The 20,000-nt window shown below is 47.5% G+C and overlaps 1 protein-coding gene across 1 annotated transcript in view; it reads left to right on the top strand.

Moving 5' to 3' along the window:
- The window catches only part of syngap1b (synaptic Ras GTPase activating protein 1b), a 75,096-nt gene that overhangs the window by 45,301 nt on the left and 9,795 nt on the right, over positions 1-20,000 (top strand). Inside the window, 14 exon segments of the mRNA XM_056603096.1 lie at positions 3,521-3,760; positions 4,345-4,680; positions 5,185-5,329; positions 5,676-5,820; positions 6,413-6,649; positions 7,184-7,385; positions 7,878-8,068; positions 8,522-8,736; positions 9,297-9,337; positions 9,340-9,939; positions 10,086-10,514; positions 10,840-11,016; positions 12,361-12,572; positions 19,755-19,830. Of these exon segments, the coding sequence (XP_056459071.1) occupies positions 3,521-3,760; positions 4,345-4,680; positions 5,185-5,329; positions 5,676-5,820; positions 6,413-6,649; positions 7,184-7,385; positions 7,878-8,068; positions 8,522-8,736; positions 9,297-9,337; positions 9,340-9,939; positions 10,086-10,514; positions 10,840-11,016; positions 12,361-12,572; positions 19,755-19,830 (3,246 nt within the window).

The following is a 20,000-nucleotide window of genomic DNA, read 5'->3' on the forward strand; positions in this document are numbered from 1 at the left end:
ATATTTATGGGGGGGGGGGGGGGGTTGAAATAATCAGACGTTTTTGATCACTGCTCGGTGTGAGCGAATTGCAAATCCATTTCTGGTTGGGCCCCCTGCTGTCACGTGTCACCTGGGTGGTGGAGATAGGCAGGGAAGAGGTCATGGGGAGGCGGAGGCGGCGGGGTGTGTTGGAAGACTACAGGGGGAACCCCATGTTATTAAAGCCGGGCCTGGCTGCAGCATGGTCTTCAGTGAATCACCCGCCCAGATGCTCTGGCCCCTGGGTTCAAGGGCTCAATCTACCACCAACAAGGATCTGGCCAAAAGAAGGACCGAACGAGCCCTCCCTCCCTCTCTGAAATCTGGCGCTACCCACATCCAACCCCCCAGCCATCCAATCACAGCAAGCACTTTGCAGCGCAGGCCAGATGTGTCTACAGAGATTAAGAAACTACAGGTTTGGAGATTAGCATAATTATTCAAACACTTGGGGGCCGGATAGTGATTTGGGCATTAGGCTTATTGCTTGAAGGGTTCTTTGTTTAAATCCAAATGTCTGTCAACCTGTAGGCATGCTTGAGCAAGCCCTACCCGCTCCTTAGTGACATGCATCTATCCTTCACTGCAGGTCTCATGAGATGAAACCATCTGGTGGTAAATACCTGAGAAGGCTTTTAGTTCAGTCCTTAAACTTGTCCTGGAGGGTGGATGGTGAAATTGAAGAAGTTCAGATCTGGTTTGGTCCTGTTCTACACTACTGACCATCTCAACAGAGTTACCATCCAAACATGGACTGGAGAGTGGAGGAGGGAGGGACCCTGTATGGAGGAGGAGAAGATAGAAGATCACGGTGGTGATCACAGCTCAGCTGGAAGTCCCAGCTTCACAAAGTGAAAGTGAAAGCATTTTTCAGTCTGCAAGCTTGATGTGCTAATTAGCACACCCCCGAGGAAAGCAGAGGAGCCGAATCTGCTGGTTCAATATCGCGGGCGGAGCGAGATGACAGGAGAAACTCACAGAGGATCTCAAAGACAACATGACATGAATAACTAAGGATTCGCTTTTTCTGCTTCCCAATAGAGTCATTGATTGACGTTACTTTGTCAATGATAGACTTAACATCTCATACCCTCTCAACTGAACCCCACCACAGGCTGACTAGCAATGACAGCATGTTATGTCACTTCTAAACCATCCAATCAAACTCCTCCGTAGGACGAAATACCAAATCCTCCTTTGATTCGCCCCTCCCGCGCTTACATCCAATCCTTACTTGGGCAAGAAGACCTTTGGATCTCAGAAGTCGGATTGGTTCTGGGTGCTCCTGGAGGGTTCTGTGAGCTTGGCGGTGTGGATGTGTTTCAGCCAGCTGTCTCAGGAGCCAGGGATTGAGAGGCATGCTGCGGAGGAGGAGGAGGCTGCCGCTGTGGCATTTCAGCCCGATCGGTGTGACTCAGCGCCTGCTGGCTCAAGCACCGCTCTCCGCAATCACCACAGCGTTCCCGCTGCGCGCGGGACATGGATTTGTGTATTTCTACTTTTAGATGGATTTGTGATGTGAAATCAGAAAAACTGTGTTTTGTGAAAAAAGCTGTGGACTGTGGTGCTCCCTGGACCCCGATGTCTTGGGGTCTAAAGGCCACCGCCTCCCTATCGGCCCTCCTTGGCGTTCCTTCTTCTCTCACCGCTTTGTATGACTTTGACATTTTCCCAAAGCTGGTAGCTCACAATACTTATGTCTTTCAACTCTGCTGCTGTTGTGAGTCCCGTCGTCGTGGTTACCGCGCTACCGCAGTGGAGCTCCTGGTGTAACTGGACCTCCGGGCTTTCTGGCTTCCTAGCGCTCATTTATCACAGGAACCGAGCTGCTGCCTGCTGGCTCCCTCGCCCATACACCACTTCAACCCGCTAATGTGTGGGCTGGCACCAATGCCCACACATGTATAAAACACACACACACACACACACACACACACACACACACACACACACACACACACACACACACACACACACACACACACACACACACACACACACACACACACATTTACACGCACACAAACACATATTAACACCCACACCCACATATACACACACGCACGCACACACACACACACACACACACACACACACACACACACACACACACACACACACACACACACACACACACATATACACATACACATACATACACTCACACACACCCATACCCACACAGACATACACAAACACACACACACACACACACACACACACACACACACACACACACACACACACACACACACACACACACACTCACACACACCCATACCCACACAGACATACACACACACACACACACACACACACACACACACACACACACACACACACACACACACACACACACACACACACACACACACACACACATACAACCAAACACACACACCTAGACACACACATGCACTATCAAACGAGTAAACAGAGGCGGACAGAGTAAACTGCTTCCTTACTTGAGTAAAAGTACAGATACCCCTTGCTAATTTTTTCTCAAGTACAAGTAAAAGTACTACAGTCAGATGTCTACTTAAGTAAAAGTACTGAAGTACTTGTTTTTAAAAGTACTTGAGTATCAAGAGAACAAGAGTACATTTTCTAAATATTGCATTACTACTGCCACAGTGCTTACATTTATGTATAGAAACGTCCTACATGGAGTTATGAAAAATGTTAATACCTTGGAGAATGCAAAAGGAATTGAAAGTAAAATTTTCATCTTTTTACCATGTTGCTTTATTAAACTTTTCTCACTTGCCCACATAGCAATAGCACAATAGTATACAGTATAACAGTATACTCAAGAACATAAAAACAATTGCTCAGCTTACATAAATATCAGAAAAGAAAATTCAGCTAACAATTGTATGTATGTGTGAGTTTCTCTGTTTTTTCATCAATCAAATCAACAATCGTCTCTCATCTAAATCTGACCATGGAGTTGACTTTGGCGGAAAGCGAAGGTGATTGCTGATAGGCTGAAGGCTGTCCTAATCAGTGGCGCCTGCACAATCCAATCACCTTTGAGAGGGAAACAACAAATTGAGGGTTTCCGAGATTTTTCTTTTCTTCTTTACTAGTAGTACAGATCCCTCAAAATTGTACTCAAGTACTGTACTCAAGTAAATGTACTCCGTTACTGTCCGGCTCTGCGAGTAAACATTCTACAAACCCACACACACCCCCACACACGCAAACACACACACACACAAACACATGCAAACTAATATAACACGCACGCCTACTGCACTCACAAGTTAATAAACATGCATGTCAACGCACACACAGGAAAACATGGTGGTCCGGTCACATGGTTTGTGATGTTTACGTTTGTCCTCCTCCTCACGTCTTGTCTTCATCTGCCTTCACGCCATCCGTTGCTGTCGGTAGCCTTAGCGATCTACATATTGAGACATCTAGATGTTCCCCAGCGTTCGTACCCTATCTCTCACACCCTGGGTCCCCCCCCCCAACCACCGTGTCTCTGCAGGACAACAGCCGCCGCGTGGACAATGTGCTCAAACTGTGGATCATCGAGGCCCGCGAGCTTCCAGCCAAGAAGCGCTACTACTGTGAACTGTGCCTGGACGACATGCTGTACGCGCGCACCACCAGCAAGCCCCGCACCGACACCGTCTTCTGGGGGGAGCACTTTGAGTTCAACAACCTGCCCGCCGTCCGCAACCTTCGCCTTCACCTCTACAAGGAGACGGACAAGAAGAGACGCAAGGTGAGCAGCACGAAACGAGCTAAACGCAAAGCCCAACCCCGACGTTAGCCCGATTCTATCTAGAACTTATCTAGATTACTTCTTTTGTTTGGTTTTTATAATTATCTTTTTGTATTAGTGGGGGCCTTCCTCTTATCTCCAATGAAAGTTAGGACCGTTAACTTGCTAGGATTAAATGTTGCGCCCAAACACCTTAATTTGCTGTTGATTCAGTTCTCATCATTGTGCTATTGTATTCTGTACATTTTATGTTATGTGTTGTGCGCTGTTTGTCATGTGTCGTATGTCAAATGTCCTACAATGTGTGTTGAATGTTCTACGTCGTTTGTCGTGTGTCAATATGTCGTGTGTTGTATGTTCTACGTCGTTTGTCGTGTGTCAATATGTCGTGTGTTGTATGTTCTACGTCGTTTGTCGTGTGTCAATATGTCGTGTGTTGAATGTTCTACGTCGTTTGTCGTGTGTCAATATGTTGTGTGTTGTATGTTCTACGTCGTTTGTCGTGTGTCAATATGTCGTGTGTTGTATGTTCTATGTTGTGTGTCAAATGTTGTGCGTCGCGGGCGGCATGTTCCGACGTGCAGGAGAAGAGCACATACTTGGGCCTCGTCAGCATCCCCATCTCCAGCATCACCGGGCGTCAGTTTGTGGAGCAGTGGTACCCCGTCATCCAGCCCAGCGTCCTCACCAAGGGAGCGGGCGTGGGCGGGGGGAAGATCATCAACGCGTCGCTCCGCCTCAAGTCCCGCTACCAGACCATGAGCATCCTGCCCATGGAGCTGTACAAAGAGTTCGCCGAGTACGTCACCAACAACTACCGCACACTGTGCGCCGTGCTGGAGCCCGTGCTCAGCGTCAAGAGCAAAGAGGAGGTGGCGTGCGCACTGGTGCACATCCTGCAGAGCACAGGGAAGGCTAAGGTAGGTCGGGCGTCCGGAGCTGTTGGCCGTTTAACGGTTCCGCTTGCTTTCATCTAAAGCGACTCACGAGTCAGGCTGAGAACGATTACATCAACAGCATGCCATCGAAGTTGGGGTAGCTACAGAGGAAGCTAACGTGGTGCACAAGCTATTTTAAAAACCACTGGACAGAGTAAAGAGTAGCCATGCGAATTGGAAAAAAAAAAGAATAAAGTACCTTCATTTACCTTATAGGCAACAATAAGCATGGTATAGGGACATTATTAAAAAGTCTATTAATTTGGTAGGTTGATAGCTTTGTTGCATAATTATATGTAATCATCATCAATGTCTTCAGTCTATTTTGAGAGACTTTTGAGCGATATAACAAACCCCTACCTACTCATGGTGGGTTGGGGGTTACAGTGCATGAAATGTCCGCATGTATCTGTGGGATCGTCTGCTAAATGATAGTCAACGTGAAAGACGGAATTGTAATTGTTTGAATGTTTTTGTTTTCTGCAGGACTTCCTGTCAGACATGGCGATGTGTGAGGTGGACAGATTCATGGACCGAGAACACCTTATCTTCAGAGAGAACACTCTGGCCACCAAAGCCATAGAAGAGTACCTCAAGCTGATTGGACACAAGTACCTCAAGGACGCTATAGGTACGACAATTATTACACATTGGCCCTAATTGCCTTTTCTTTCAAGCTACTTTTTTAAGATGTAAGGTTGCTTCATATTCAATTTGATCCCAATAAAGATTCCTGGAGTATCAGAGCCATAGCTGTATTTGGCTGTAGTGCTGTAGGTAACCAACCGCTCTGGCTTGGTAACGCAGTAATAGCCAGTATAGTACTCTAATGTATTGGCATTTGAACAGTATTGTTCTAGCTGATGGAGTGTTATTCTGGCCGCTAACACACTACTGTGTATTTGCACATTATTGTACCAGCTAACAATACTGTGTATTTGGTTGTACAGTGTGGTAACAGTTGAGTGTATTTGCAGGTGAGTTCATCAGAGCCTTGTACGAGTCAGAGGAGAACTGCGAGGTAGACCCCATGCGGACCCCACCCTCGGTGCTCCCAGACCACCAAGCTAACCTACGCATGTGCTGCGAGCTGGCGCTGTGCAAGATCATCAACTCCCATTGGTGAGTACTGTGTCCTTCAGAGTGTGTATCTGGCTATGTGGAAGTAGGACCACCGACCCTTATGAAGACCCAAGCCCAGCAGACATAACCTAACCCCATCAGTGCGATAGGGGATGTATCTTGTGTCTCTTGCCATTACAATCATCTGACGTTCCACCTCATAGTTCTTCCTCATGGTTCTCATCTTAGGTTCCTCCTCATGGTTCTCCTAATGTTCCTCCTCATGGTTCTCCACTTAGGGATCTCCTCATGGTTCTAACGTTCCTCTTCACGGTTCCTCGTCATTGTTCCTCCTCATGGTTCTACATCCACCTCACGGTTCTAACGATCCACCTCACGGTTCTAACGTTCCTCCTCACGGTTCCTCGTCATTTCTCCTCCTCATGGTTCTCCTAACGTTCCTCCTCATGGTTCTCCTAACGTTCCTCCTCATGGTTCTCCTAACGTTCCTCCTCATGGTTCTCCTATCGTTCCTCCTCATGGTTCTCCTAACGTTCCTCCTCATGGTTCTCCTATCGTTCCTCCTCATGGTTCTCCTAACGTTCCTCCTCATGGTTCTCCTAATGCGTTCCTCCGCCCGGCTCCTCCCCAGCGTGTTCCCCCGGGAGCTGAAGGAGGTGTTTGCGTCGTGGAGGGTACGTTGTGCCGAGCGGGGCCGGGAGGACATCGCGGACCGCCTCATCAGCGGCTCGCTCTTCCTGCGCTTCCTGTGTCCCGCGGTGATGTCCCCGTCACTCTTCAACCTGACACAGGAGTACCCCGACGAGCAGACCTCCCGCACCCTCACCCTCATAGCCAAGGTGGTGCAGAACCTGGCCAACTTCTCCAAGTCAGTGCCCTTCCACGCAGCCTTTAGTATCTGCTGCTGCTTTCACTTTGATGGCTTGGGATTTGTTGATTTTTGCTTGTACCTTCAAATAACTTGTTATCTTTTTATTGTTCTTTGTGTGTGTAGTTCATAATTTGTAGGACAGATTTTGCACGTACTTTCTTTATACCCACTGCTTTTCTTTTCAACTTAAGCTGTCAAAGATAAATTAGTTCAAAGGATGCCGTGCAAATACTTTATTAATTTTTATATCATACGTTGCCTATATTTTTGTATTCAGCTTATGGTTATATTGTCTTTACTTAATCGTTCCCTTGCTTTCCTCATTTTAACCCCTTCTTTCTCTGATTTTGGTTACTTTTCTCCCTTCATCTTGCCATTGCTTCTCCTCCTCCTCCTTCTCCTCCTCCTTCTCCTCCTCCTCCTTTTCCTCCTCCTCCTCCTCCTCCTCCTCCTCCTCCTCCTCCTCCTCCTCCTCCTCCTCCTCCTCCTCCTCCTCCTCCTCCTCCTCCTCCCCCTTCCTCATGGCTCCAGATTCGGCACTAAAGAGGAGTACATGTGCTTCATGAATGAGTTCCTGGAGATGGAGTGGGGCTCCATGCAGCAGTTCCAGTACGAGATCTCCAATTTGGACAGCGTGAGCAACGCGGGCAGCTTCGAGGGCTACATCGACCTGGGCAGGGAGCTGTCCATCCTCCACAGCCTGCTCTGGGAGGTCATGGCCCAGCTCAGCAAGGTTAGCGGGACAACGGTGAATGATCCCCGCGTTTGTATATCTCGCTTCCTACTTGCCTTTTGCTATCTGCGATTGCCGCTTATGCATTGTGTTTGTCATGTACGCCTCACTTTTTTAAACTGATTAGGTTCGGGGTCAGAAGTCAGAACTGAATATTATTTTAGCACACGTCTTGCGTTTGTTATGTGACGTATTTCCAAATAAAACGGGATTAGTGAATGTGATTTAATCCATACCACACCTTTTACCACACCTGCATTTTTTAGATCTACATGACATATCAAAATAAATGTGTATAATTTGGTGGACCCTTGCACTGTTAATGACCGAAGCGAGCGACACAAAATCAGTTCAGGGTAGAGTATACGCACCTTATATCCGTTGTCCAGCTTTCCATTCAAAGTTAATGCGATGGTAAAACACAGCATACATTATCAATTCAATAAGTGGACCATTGAATATTGACTTTGCGTTTGTCCCCTCTGACTCCAGGACGCCATCATCAAACTGGGCCCGCTGCCCCGCCTCCTGAACGACATCAGCATGGCGCTGCGTAACCCCCACCTCCAGAGGCAGCCCAGCCACCAGGGCCCCGGCCGCCTGCAGGAGAAGCAGTCGGGCCGCTTGCTCTCTAGGCCCAGCTTCAACAGGGCCCCCTCCTCCGAGTTCCAGAGGTACGACAAGTAAGTTGGCTGGTGCTTGGGTAAGTTGGTTTGTTTGTTAGTGGTGTGCTTTGTGAGTGGTGGTTGGTTGGTTGGTTGGTGAGTGGTTGGTTTGTTGGTGAGTGGTTGATGATTGGTTGGTGCGATGTTAGGTGAGTGGTGGGTAGTGATTGGTTGGTGAGGGTTTGGTGAGTGGACGGTTGGTGATTGGTTGGTGAGTGGATGGTTGGTAAGGGGTTGGTTTGTGGGTCGTTGGTTGGTGCATGGTCGGTGAGTGGGTTGGGGATGGCTGGTGAGTGGATGGTTGGTGAGTGGTTGGATAGTGGGTGGTTAGTGAGTAGATGTTTGGTGAGTGGTTGGTTAGTGGTTGGTGATGGTTGATGTGTGATTGGCGTTGACTGGGTTCCTCACACCACATGAAGGCCTCTTACCCGTCCATCTCTTGTCGTGTGTCTGCCACGCGGTCGTCTCCAGCTCTATAGATATCACTCGCTTGCCTTCCCCCACCACTGGGGTACCCGGCGGGGGAGTCATGCCCTCGCGCCCCCAGTTGAGTTTCCAGGAACGGGAGCACCTCCAGCGGGCCAACTCCAAAGATGTTTTCTACGTGACGCGCCCCCCCCTGGCGCGCTCCAGCCCCGCCAACTGCACCAGCAGCTCTGACATCACCGATCCGGACCCCAAGGTGAGCGTCTGTCCTGAGTCTGTCCGTGACGTCGTACATCGGCCGGATGTCTGCCATCCCATCCCAGTCGGTTAGCCTTGTTCTCGCTGAGCCCAAACGGTCGGTTAATGCATGGCGAACGCATATTCCCTGATGAGAGGCTAGAATCAAAGGGCAGGGGCCGCAGAAAACTCGGGACGTGACCGGACACCGATTCCCCCGATCATAGACCACAGGGGCGATAACCTGAGGCTCGCGAGACAGCGTTACAGTGTTCCTGCAGGTCGATTTTACAATACGCGGTCACTCTACGCGGTAAGTTATCATGACATGGTCATATCATGATCTGCTTTCTCTCCAAGTCGTCATACAACCCATTTCAGGAAGTATTTCCCGGGAAATACTTTGAAGCGATCCAGTGTCCGGGGTGTACCTAGGTAACAAAAAAAAAAAAACACGCACCCTTATCACGCTTCACCCATGTCATCTGTGGCCTCGTCACCTTGACGGGAACAACGACACGGCAGCGCGCTGCTGCCGTTCAAAAGATATACCGCTCATGACGCCCATCATTTAGCTGCTCAGTGTCAATCAAAAAGCGCCTTTCTGTAATGGACCTCCAGGATTTCCCCGAATGAACAGCGTGTCTAACCTGCGCTCGGTGGACATGCTACACTCCTCTCAGGCCTCCATCGGCGGCGGCATGGGCAGCTTCGGCGGGCTGAGCAGCGGGGGCGGTGGCGGCCTGGGCTCGGGCCTCAGCAGCCAGCTCCGGGCCGGCGGGCGTCTGTCGGCCGGCTCTGGGGGCTCCAGCATGTCTGGCGGCCTCCGGCTGAGCCAGATGGGCGCCACCACCGACTCGCTGTCCCAGCAGCAGCAACAGCAGGCCGCCGCCATGCGCTACCCGCTTTCCTTCCAGAACCCCCTCTTCCACCTGGCCACCGCGGACGGACCCCAGCAACAGCAGCAGCAGCAGCAGCAGCTCCACCACCAGCACAGCCGGGCCCAGCCCCCGCCGCCCCTGCTCCTGGCCCCCGACCCGGAGCCCTCCCACCAGTCCTACGTGCCCCAGTTCGCCCACGGAGGGTTCTCCCGGAGCGAGGACCTGTCCACCCTCAGGACCCGGGACGGGCACCTGAACCAGCCCAGCATCATCCACTCCCACAGCTACAGCGACGACTACACCCGTGCGGACCAGGGACGCAGGCAGCTCTCCATGCACATGCAGGTACGTGGGGATGCACCTTTTAAGGTTGACGTGGCAAGACAGCGAAAGAAGGTTTGGGATCTCTCTCTCTCTTTATTGCTGATCGAAGGGATAGCGTTCCACTTTTGCACAATGAAAGATCATTTCAATGTGTCGGTATCTTTAAGGATAACATCCCACCGCAACACATGATGGGCATGGCGTCCCAGACGGGGACCTCCCACTCCTCCCTGGCCACACCCCCTTCCACAGTCCAGCCAGTGCGCCAGAGTTCCATCGCCCCGCCTCCCGCCCAGCGCGTCAAATCACAGACCTCGCATCAGCTGTCTGTCAGCGCGGCGGCCACGCCCTCGGCGCCGGCCAAGACGCGGCCTCAGAGCGGGAACCTCCTCCAGTCCCCCGAGTCGGGCTACGCCGGGAGGCAGCCGGGTCCCAGGCAGCTGTCCGTCAAGGGCAGCACCCCACCGGGCCTGCCCCACCAACAGAGCTCAGTCCGGGAGAACCAGAGTCCGCAGGGAACCACCAATCAGAGCAATCAGCAGTCGCCACAGCAACCCCAGCAACAGCATCTGCTGAAGCCCACCATGAGCAAACAGGTACCAACGGTTTTAGTGCAGACCACGTGGTGTTCCCCTCTTCCTCTGGCTGATCCTCCCCTCCTCTGTTACCGTCTGTGTTACCGGCTGATCCGCATCTCCGAGAGCCTTTGAAGTATGCCAGCCCTCAGGGTGTCAGGCGGATTCTTTTATTAGATATGAGTCGGTGGCTCCTTGTTCTGAAGCTTGTCAGGATTACCAAAGTGTGGGCCAGAAACAAATGAATCGAGCTGTAAGGCCCCAATGAATGAACCCCATCCCTTAACCCACCGAGGCTTTTGGCTCAATCTAACCGACTCCTGGTCTTCTTGGTCATCGCATTCAGGGTTCCCAGACTCAATCCAGCCTCAACCCCCCCACCCCGGCCAACGAGCGGACGGTGGCCTGGGTGTCCAACATGCCTCACCTCTCGGCGGACATCCCGCTGAGCGCCCGGTCCGACCGCGAGGACTTCAAGCTGAAGGAGTACTCGAAGAGCATGGACGAGTCTCGCATGGAGAGGGTAGGTGTTGATGTTCCTGGGCCTGTGATGGAGCAGGTGGTAGTCATCCTCCGTTTGAAATTGTAAGTGGGTACAAAAAAACAACGATAATGTCACAAGGTAACACAAGGTCAAGATGTCTGCTCAGTAGGTACCTCATCACTAGAAAAGGGGGTGTGAAGTGTGTGTGGAGGATGGCTGGTTTAGGCAGCCTCACCTTGCCGCAGTCGGACAGATTGGTCTCTGGGGTGGGGTGAGGCTTCACACCTATTGTACATCGAGCAATCAATGTGCACAGGTTAAAGCAGCCATCACCACACACACTCTGAGAGATCTGTTACATGGCAGCATGGATCACCATCTGTTTGTATCATTATACCCAACCACTACAATAAACCGGTTTTCAACACCAACACCATGTGTCCTTGGTTTGGATGAGCCCAGAAAAGCCGGCGTGGTGGAGTGTGGCAGCCACCTAGGTGGCACAGACATTTTTACAGGGGATAATGGAGTTTCAGGGACCTTTAAAGCTCTGTGGTGGGCAACGTGGTGTAACGGCTACAGGGGCAGGATGGTATAATGGCTAGGTTGTTTGTCTCGCAGCCCAAAGCTACTGGGTTCGATGTAAGCATGACTGTACACATCCCTGCACAAGGTGCATAACCCCAGGATCTGTATCTGAAAATACTGCCAGTGGTATGGATAGAAATGTCTGCCAACTGACTAAATAATAAATAGCAATACAGCCCTTATGTAATATGTATCAGAGGTTTAAAGGGTAAATTAATACTACAGTGAAGGCTTAATGTCTTTCCACTGCAGTCGTCATAATGAGGTTATTTTAAGTTTACCCATATTTTCTTGGAGGTTAAATTAAGTTTCATTGTGGTTGGTACAGCCGTCATGACATTTAGAAAACTAAACACTGTTCACTATGGACACAAAAAGAAAATTAATCCATAAACGTTTATGCTCTCACTATTCGGCCAAATGAGCAGGCCCGCCGCTCCCTATACGCAGAGTACGCAGAGTGCGTAGGGCACCGCCTACCTGGGGGGGGCACCAAAAATTAAGGTTTAAAAAAAAATAATAATAATTACATTATTGAATTATAACAATATATTAATTAGTGATGAAGAGGCCCACCGTTGTGTTTTTTCTTAATTATGTTACCTATCACCCAGGGCCGGTGCCAGCTCGGAAGTCCTGTCCAGGGCACAATTTAATGTCGAGCTGCCTAGGGCACCGAAACGGCCAGCAGCGGCCCTGCAAATGAGGCCCAAATTTTGGCAAAATGTCTGCCTTTTCTCGTTCTCTCAGTGTGTTCTCCTCATCACCTCCCCTGGTGCCTCTCCTCTGCTCCAGGTGAAGGAGTACGAGGATGAGATCCACTCGCTGAAGGAGCGCCTGGTGATGTCCCACAAAAAGCTAGAGGAGTACGAGAGGAGGCTGCTGAGCCAGGAGCAGCAGACCAGTCAGATCCTCCTGCAGTACCAGAACCGGCTGGACGACAGCGAGCGCCGGCTTAGGCAGCAGCAGCACGAGAAAGACTCCCAGATTAAAGGGATAATCAGCAGGTAAATGGAGGACCTTCACCACCACCATCTCGCTGTCGTTGTTGTTGATGTTGACGCTGTTGTTGCGAAGGAGGGAAAGTAAAAGAGACCTCAAAAGGCTTTTCCACTTCTGCTTGGGGCGGATGAGTCATTTTTCATTTTGCCGGCACCAATACCATGAACCCCATACCATGTTGGTGAAGCACATGACGTTTGACATTTGATACGCTGTCTGTGAAATGCATCAATGCTTACATCCATGATTTAACAAACTCATACACCAAATGAAGAATATGTTTTTGAGAATGGTATCTGCATTAACAGATTTAAGTGTGCCTGATCAAGACTCTCTTTGTGGATGGCCCTGGAAATAACTGCAGAAAAATGAATGGTAGTCCGTTGGGCTACTACTACTTCTACTGCCACTACTACCAGATCATGTGGGGTAGTTGCTTTCTTCATGGGCTTATGCGCGAGTAATCAATTGTTTGATTGACAATGGACTAACCCACCGAGTCTTTTTGGGAAGGGAAGAAAAACAAGGCTAAATGGATTTCAGTTTTACACCTGAATGCGGTAAAATGTGGAGACAATCCTCCATCAACACCACTTTGGTTTTTATTAGTGTCAGCTGTTGTAATATTTCGATGTCTGAACTGGAATTTAATGAGCACTTGCATTGAAATGTGAGGCGGCAGCTTACTTGTAGCGACACACTTCATAGACTTTATTGAGCCTCTACAAAATGAAGTTGTTGACACAGAAGGGGTAACATAGGCCATTGGGTGTTGCATTGGGATACTCTGGCAGCAAGGCAGATTTTATGGCTTTGCTGTAGCTGTTCTGTCTGAAACATTTACATGACTTACTCCTTGTTTTCTGCTTAAAAGTAGTGTACAGTATGGTCTGCAAAGTGTAGATATGTTTGACAGAGAATATTACCACTTTAAATCCACTCCAGGCGAGAAGAAATGGAAAGACAGTGAACCCTGGTCTGCTTTAATGGAATATACCCTAAATTATCCAATACTTGTAAATAACAACCAACCTTTGAACAACTTTCTATATCTTTGTTTAAATGCTCAGAGGGTAGGAATGGACCTCTTTATTTTTTTCTACAAAGAAAATATGTTCCTTTTTTAACACAATCTCTAGGGGATTGCAGGCCACCACAGAATCAACATCGTAATCTTCAACTAACTCACTTCTGGGAAATTTTAAAGAATCAAAGCACAAGAGGAAAGGCTAAGTTCGAGCTTAGTCAAAACAGAGCTTTGGTCATGGCTGACTCTGGAATAGAATTGCATGACAGCAGCTCTTCCATTTTAGCATCCATGTGATTAAGTATAATGCTGTGTACTGAGGAAGTATGGATTACTTCTTTCTTTGCCTGAACTGAGCATGAGCAATGATACCTCCTAAGGTGTACTCTCTCAAGATCAAGACAGAAGTGCGGCTTGCACAATATTTGACGAAAGGCTCCGGTCCACACGTCTTTAGAGTTACCGGTTCCACAAATCCAATGTGTTTTGACCAATCACAATACTATGTTAACATATAGATTAAAATTGCATGCATCAGTTAAAGGTTGGTAGGCAATTTATTTAAAAAGCATTTTTTTGTCATGTTAGTTGAAATTACATCTTGACAGCAATCAATAAATTAAATGCTCTACATCTTCGGCTGTCGCAGGCCTGTAATAAGCTTGTCCATTCCCTTCGTTTGGGCTGAATGAGATTGTTTGATGCCTTACCTGTCTGTCTTCCTACCCACATAGCTACCTGCATGTACTCTGCCTCTGCACTCTCATTGTGCAGAACCCCAAGATTAGGCAGACAAAGTGCTAGCAGCAAGCTAGTCTCCTGTTTACAGAAAGTGAAACTCGGATGAGTTTCTCCAAATTGCCATCCTACTTGACTCCACTCTGGACTTCTGGATCTGGTTACTTTTAAACGTTTGGCTACCTAAAGTACAGATATGTAGGCTGCAGCATTTATCAAATTAATCAAGCCCATATCAAAGGTGCAGCCACTATCTAATGGACAGACTTAGTACCAAGAACATGGAGGGCGCTGGGGCACAATCAAACAGATGACTTAGTGATCGAGTAGGAGGGGGAGAGTGAGTTGAAGAGGGTTATATTAAAGTTCCCTGTCACGGCAATCTTTATGCATGACATTTCTGTGATTATTTTTATAATGGAGTCACACTTAGACAGATTCACTCGAAAAAATGTAAGCGTTGATTAGTTTAATTTGCCAGAACAATCGGGGCAAGAGCTATTAGTTCAACCAACATTTTTCCATGTCTAGATTTAAACTTCAACTTTATGCACATAATATCTGGACATTATTGACCTCCAGACGTGTTTATATGAACCGAACAACCATAGGTCAAATGTCAGATTGGGATGGCAATGGACACCAAATCCTTATGATTTTCTTCTTGGAATTCTACAAATGATCAAATGAGTGTACTGTTTACACTAACAGCATGTGATACTAAATTAACCTTCAATTCTAAAAGCTAATTCCCTTCCAGTATTAAATGAACCCCAAACATCCATTGATGTAATGGGTTGAACTACACATTAAATCTTTGGATAAATAACTTTAAAGGACCCCTATTTACAGGCTGGTGTGATAATCAACTATAACAAGCCATTTCAATATCACACGTGTGATGTCACTCTAGATTTGGAAAAATATTTTAATGGTTAATCAACATAACACCTGGTGGTAAAATATGGCCCCTAAATAATTCAGAATTAGTGCTCGAGCCAATGTGAACACTGCCAAATGGCCAGGGCATTATTTAGTATAAACCAAAGACAAATATGATCATTATATTAATCCACTTTACACTAGGCATTTACAAACACACGCGCACACACACACACACACACACACACACACACACACACACACACACACACACACACACACACACACACACACACACACACACACACACACACACACACACACACATGTATCTATGTTTAAATGTGTGTGTGTGTGTGCATATATATATATATATATATATACATACGTGTTTGTATATATATATTAAAATAAAAACAATATATATAATATTATCTTGACCTGAGCTGATTAAATAGCATTGTTTACTATTTAATTAAATACCCATGTTTACTGGATTCTTAATTTATAAAAATATTTTTAAAGTCAGTGATGTAAGAGCCAGAGTATTCTATTTAAACACATATACACAGTATATATATATATATATATAAATAATATTCGGAGAGAAATATAAAGAGAGATAGAGAGAGACTGTATATGTTATCATATCATATTATCATAGAGAACAATATACAAATATAAAGTAACTATTTCATTCTTGCAATAATGTTTTTGGTCTGAGAAGTGCAATAATGGATACAAGCGTTCATATATTTTTTAAAGTATACTCTGTTGGAAAAAAGTTGAATGCACTATTATTATTGTTAAAGTGTATACACAGAGACTCAGCGTTAACGTATTGCCTATACGTCTGTTAAATGATGCAAGAATCAAACAGTTTGAGGTCAAGGGAGTCAGAATATAGCATATATTTATTAGAATTCTTCTTCATATTATTTCCCTCAACCGTGACATATGATACTGTATACTGTGCGAGCTACCGTTAAGAGAGCACAGTATGCTGCCTTTGATATGTCTGTTTTGTGCTTGTGAACCGTATCTGCATATCCACTGAATGACTTGATGGATGTCCTTTGCTCGATGGATGCTCTTCATTAAAACAATACGTTTCTAATATCAATAGGCTACGTTGCTGTTTTCTGCTTGGGTTTTGAGATTTGAATTCTGAAGTACGTCATTGATAGTGTGACATAGATGTGACAACTTACAATAATGTAAACAATGCAGTTATGGTATTATTTAAGTATTATTTCCATATAATTACCCTTAAAAAGGGCAAAGTTATGAATAAATTCTGCAGAGATATTGGTCATGTTTGGTTGTTGGTCTGTCTGCCATTTCGTGTAGCAGAGCTAGGCCAACGGCTGTGTCGATTGTTCAATAACATCTTCTATAATGCCAATCCCTTCACGATGTATTGTGTTTTTGGCTCGACAAGCTTGTGATTGGTTTGAATACCATCAACACTAGCCCAGGTACTACATTAACTCTATAGGTTTCAATTTATTATATGCATTTCCATTATATGCTCTTCCATTTAATGATATGCGTCCGGACCTGGGTGAAACCGTAGCTGAAAGTAACTTTCAGTTTTTATTTCAGATAGAAGTTGAAACTCCGGCCTGTGCCTTGTCTCACTACAACCCAGATAACTATATTACTATTTTACTCAGTTTTCCTCCATTTATTATGTTTATGATGCTCATTCAGCCTGCTACCATTGACCGTGCTACCAAAGCATGTCCAAGCACACAACGTCTCCACCATCCAGTTTCATCCAGGTCTGATATGAATGTGTCCTTTGACTTTGCCATGAACCTCACCTGCTATTGTACATCGCCTGTCTTCTGCCTTTCTCTGTGTAGCAAACGTTTCATCTTGACCGTGTGTATTACACTCCGGGGCCAACGTTGTTTGAGCTGCATTGAAGACTTGATCTCATAAGCTACCACTACTTGAATAGATTCATAAAGACAATGTATTTAAAGGTCTGCAGCTTCATGGTTCATTGTGTGCATTTGAAGAGTTTGATGCTGTACCCATGTGACATTTCCATTGAGACCGTGCCAATATTTCTGTCAGTGCTTGTTTGCTCATTCTCTTTTTCCCCCATGTTTTTGTTCATTTCTTTGTAAAGTACCTCAACATTGTACATTATTCATGGAATAAAACATCCAAACACCTATGTTTAAAAAAACTCCACCTGTGGATTTGTTTTATTTATAGATGTCTGCAACAGAGTGAAAAAGAAGGCTAAGAAACTTTTGCACAAACTTTTGCACAAATAATTGCACATTTAAATAATCCCTTTGATAAGGGGGTCGATTGACTAAATCCTCCCTCCTCATGCTAATATTTCCCCTGATGCCCATTTTCCCATTTAATACAGTAGCGTACAGTACGATGAGCTACAGCCCCTTTCACAGCCTTTTCCTTTCCCTAAGCGTTTAAAATACACTTAATTGAGATTTTAATTCATTTTGTCAGCGGCTGTCTGACTGAATGACATCTGAAAGGGCACGTAAAGACAGAAGCGTGCGAGCGTTGTCGGGAGCAATCTGGGTCACTCATTTTCCTCGTTTTCCTACAACTCTCAATAAGGAGATAGCCAGGGTGTAAACACACCAGAATAAACCACGAGTCAGGCTGGTTGATTTAAAATAAATTAACTAGTCTCACCTTGGAGTTGGACTACCGTGGGAACTTGTAAACAGTGGACAAGGTCCACTGTTCACAGTCGAGGTCTCAGGTAGAAGCGGCAGATAGCACCCCATCATGTCTGCTGCTGCGCTCTTTTAAAAGCCCCTCCCCACGTGACCGGCGCGGCGCAGTGGATGGCGTGCGTTGTGTCCAATCGGAGAGTCCCCAGGGATTATCCTGATTGGCTGGTAATCAGGCCAACCGGCACCAGATAACAACACTGACGTCGATTGCCAAGGGTTTGAAGTCTTATAATTGCCGGGTAGAAAAGTATCATGATTGGATACTGGAGCACACGAGGACTGAGGGATTCAGGTGCTTCAAAGGACTTGGATCACACCAACGGTCTTTGTGGGGTTCCAATTGAATAAAATGGCCAACAGGAAATCAGATACCAGGAAGAAAGGCAAAAAGGGATAACCATGAGTGTGTTGGGATCTTTTTGCCATGGCAACAAAAGATGCAGGTGATGTGGATACACCTGGATGTAGTTGGCTCACGCTCTTTAACTCACCTTGGTTCTTTTCCTTCTCTTCCCCCTGTCTACTCCCCTCTCTCTCTCTGTATCTGTATCACTCTAAATTTCCTCCCTCACTCTTCTCTCCCTCCATCCCTCTCACTCCCCCCTCCCTCTATGTTTGTGTATCTACCTCTCTCTCTCTCTCTCTCTCTCTCTCTCTCTCTCTCTCCCTCTCTCTCTCTCTCTCTCTCTCTCTCTCTCTCTCTCTCTCTCTCTCTCTCTCTCTCTCTCTCTCTCTCTCTCTCTCTCTCCCCCCTCCCTCTACGTTTGTATCTCTCTCTATTTATCTGTCCTTATCTCTCCCTCCTCTCCCCCTCCATCTGTCTCACTCTCCCCCTCCCTCTTTCTGTGTATCTCTCTCTATTTCTCTGTCGCTTTCTCTCCCTCCGCTCTCTCCTTATATCCCACTCATTCTCCCTCCTCCCTCTGTGTGTGTACCTCTCTGTCTCTCTCTCCCTCCCTCCTCCCTCTGTGTGTGTACCTCTCTCTCTCCCTCCCTCCTCCCTCTGTGTGTCTACCTCTCTCTCTCTCCCTCCATCCTCCCTCTGTGTGTACCTCTCTGTCTCTCCCTCCCTCCTCCCTCTGTGTCTGTACCTCTCTGTCTCTCTCTCCCTCCCTCCTCCCTGTGTGTGTACCTCTCTCTCTCTCCCTCCATCCTCCCTCTGTGTGTACCTCTCTGTCTCTCCCTCCCTCCTCCCTCTGTGTGTGTACCTCTCTGTCTCTCTCTCCCTCCCTCCTCCCACTGTGTGTGTACCTCTCTCTCTCCCTCCCTCCTCCCTCTGTGTGTCTACCTCTCTCTCTCCCTCCATCCTCCCTCTGTGTGTACCTCTCTGTCTCTCCCTCCCTCCTCCCTCTGTGTGTGTACCTCTCTGTCTCTCTCTCCCTCCCTCCTCCCTCTGTGTGTGTACCTCTCTGTCTCTCTCTCCCTCCCTCCTCCCTCTGTGTGTGTATCTCTCTCTCTCTCTCTCCCTCCCTCCTCCCTCTGTGTGTGTACCTCTCTCTCTCTCCCTCCCTCCTCCCTCTGTGTGTGTACCTCTCTCTCCCTCCCTCCTCCCTCTGTGTGTGTACCTCTCTGTCTCTCTCTCCCTCCCTCCTCCCTCTGTGTCTGTACCTCTCTGTCTCTCTCTCCCTCCCTCCTCCCTCTGTGTGTACCTCTCTGTCTCTCTCTCCCTCCCTCCCTCTGTGTGTGTACCTCTCTGTCTCTCTCTCCCTCCCTCCCTCTGTGTGTGTACCTCTCTGTCTCTCTCTCCCACCCTCCCTCTGTGTGTGTACCTCTCTGTCTCTCTCTCCCTCCCTCCCTCCCTCTCCCTCTCTCAGACTGATGGCTGTGGAAGATGAAATAAGAGGAGCCCCGGTGGTCATTGAGCCCAAAACCAGAATGTTTGCCGATCAGGTCTGTCAACTCTTCCTTCCGCTCTCTCTCTCTCTCTCTCTCTCTCTCTCTCTCTCTCTCTCTCTCTCTCTCTCTCTCTCTCTCTCTCTCTCTCTCTCTCTCTCTCTCTCTCTCTCTCTTTCTCTCTCTCTCTCTCCCTGCGGTGGCCTTTGCTTTTCTTTCAACCTGCA

The sequence above is a fragment of the Gadus chalcogrammus genome, chromosome 11, assembly GCF_026213295.1.
Source record: "Gadus chalcogrammus isolate NIFS_2021 chromosome 11, NIFS_Gcha_1.0, whole genome shotgun sequence".
NCBI lineage: Eukaryota > Metazoa > Chordata > Actinopteri > Gadiformes > Gadidae > Gadus > Gadus chalcogrammus.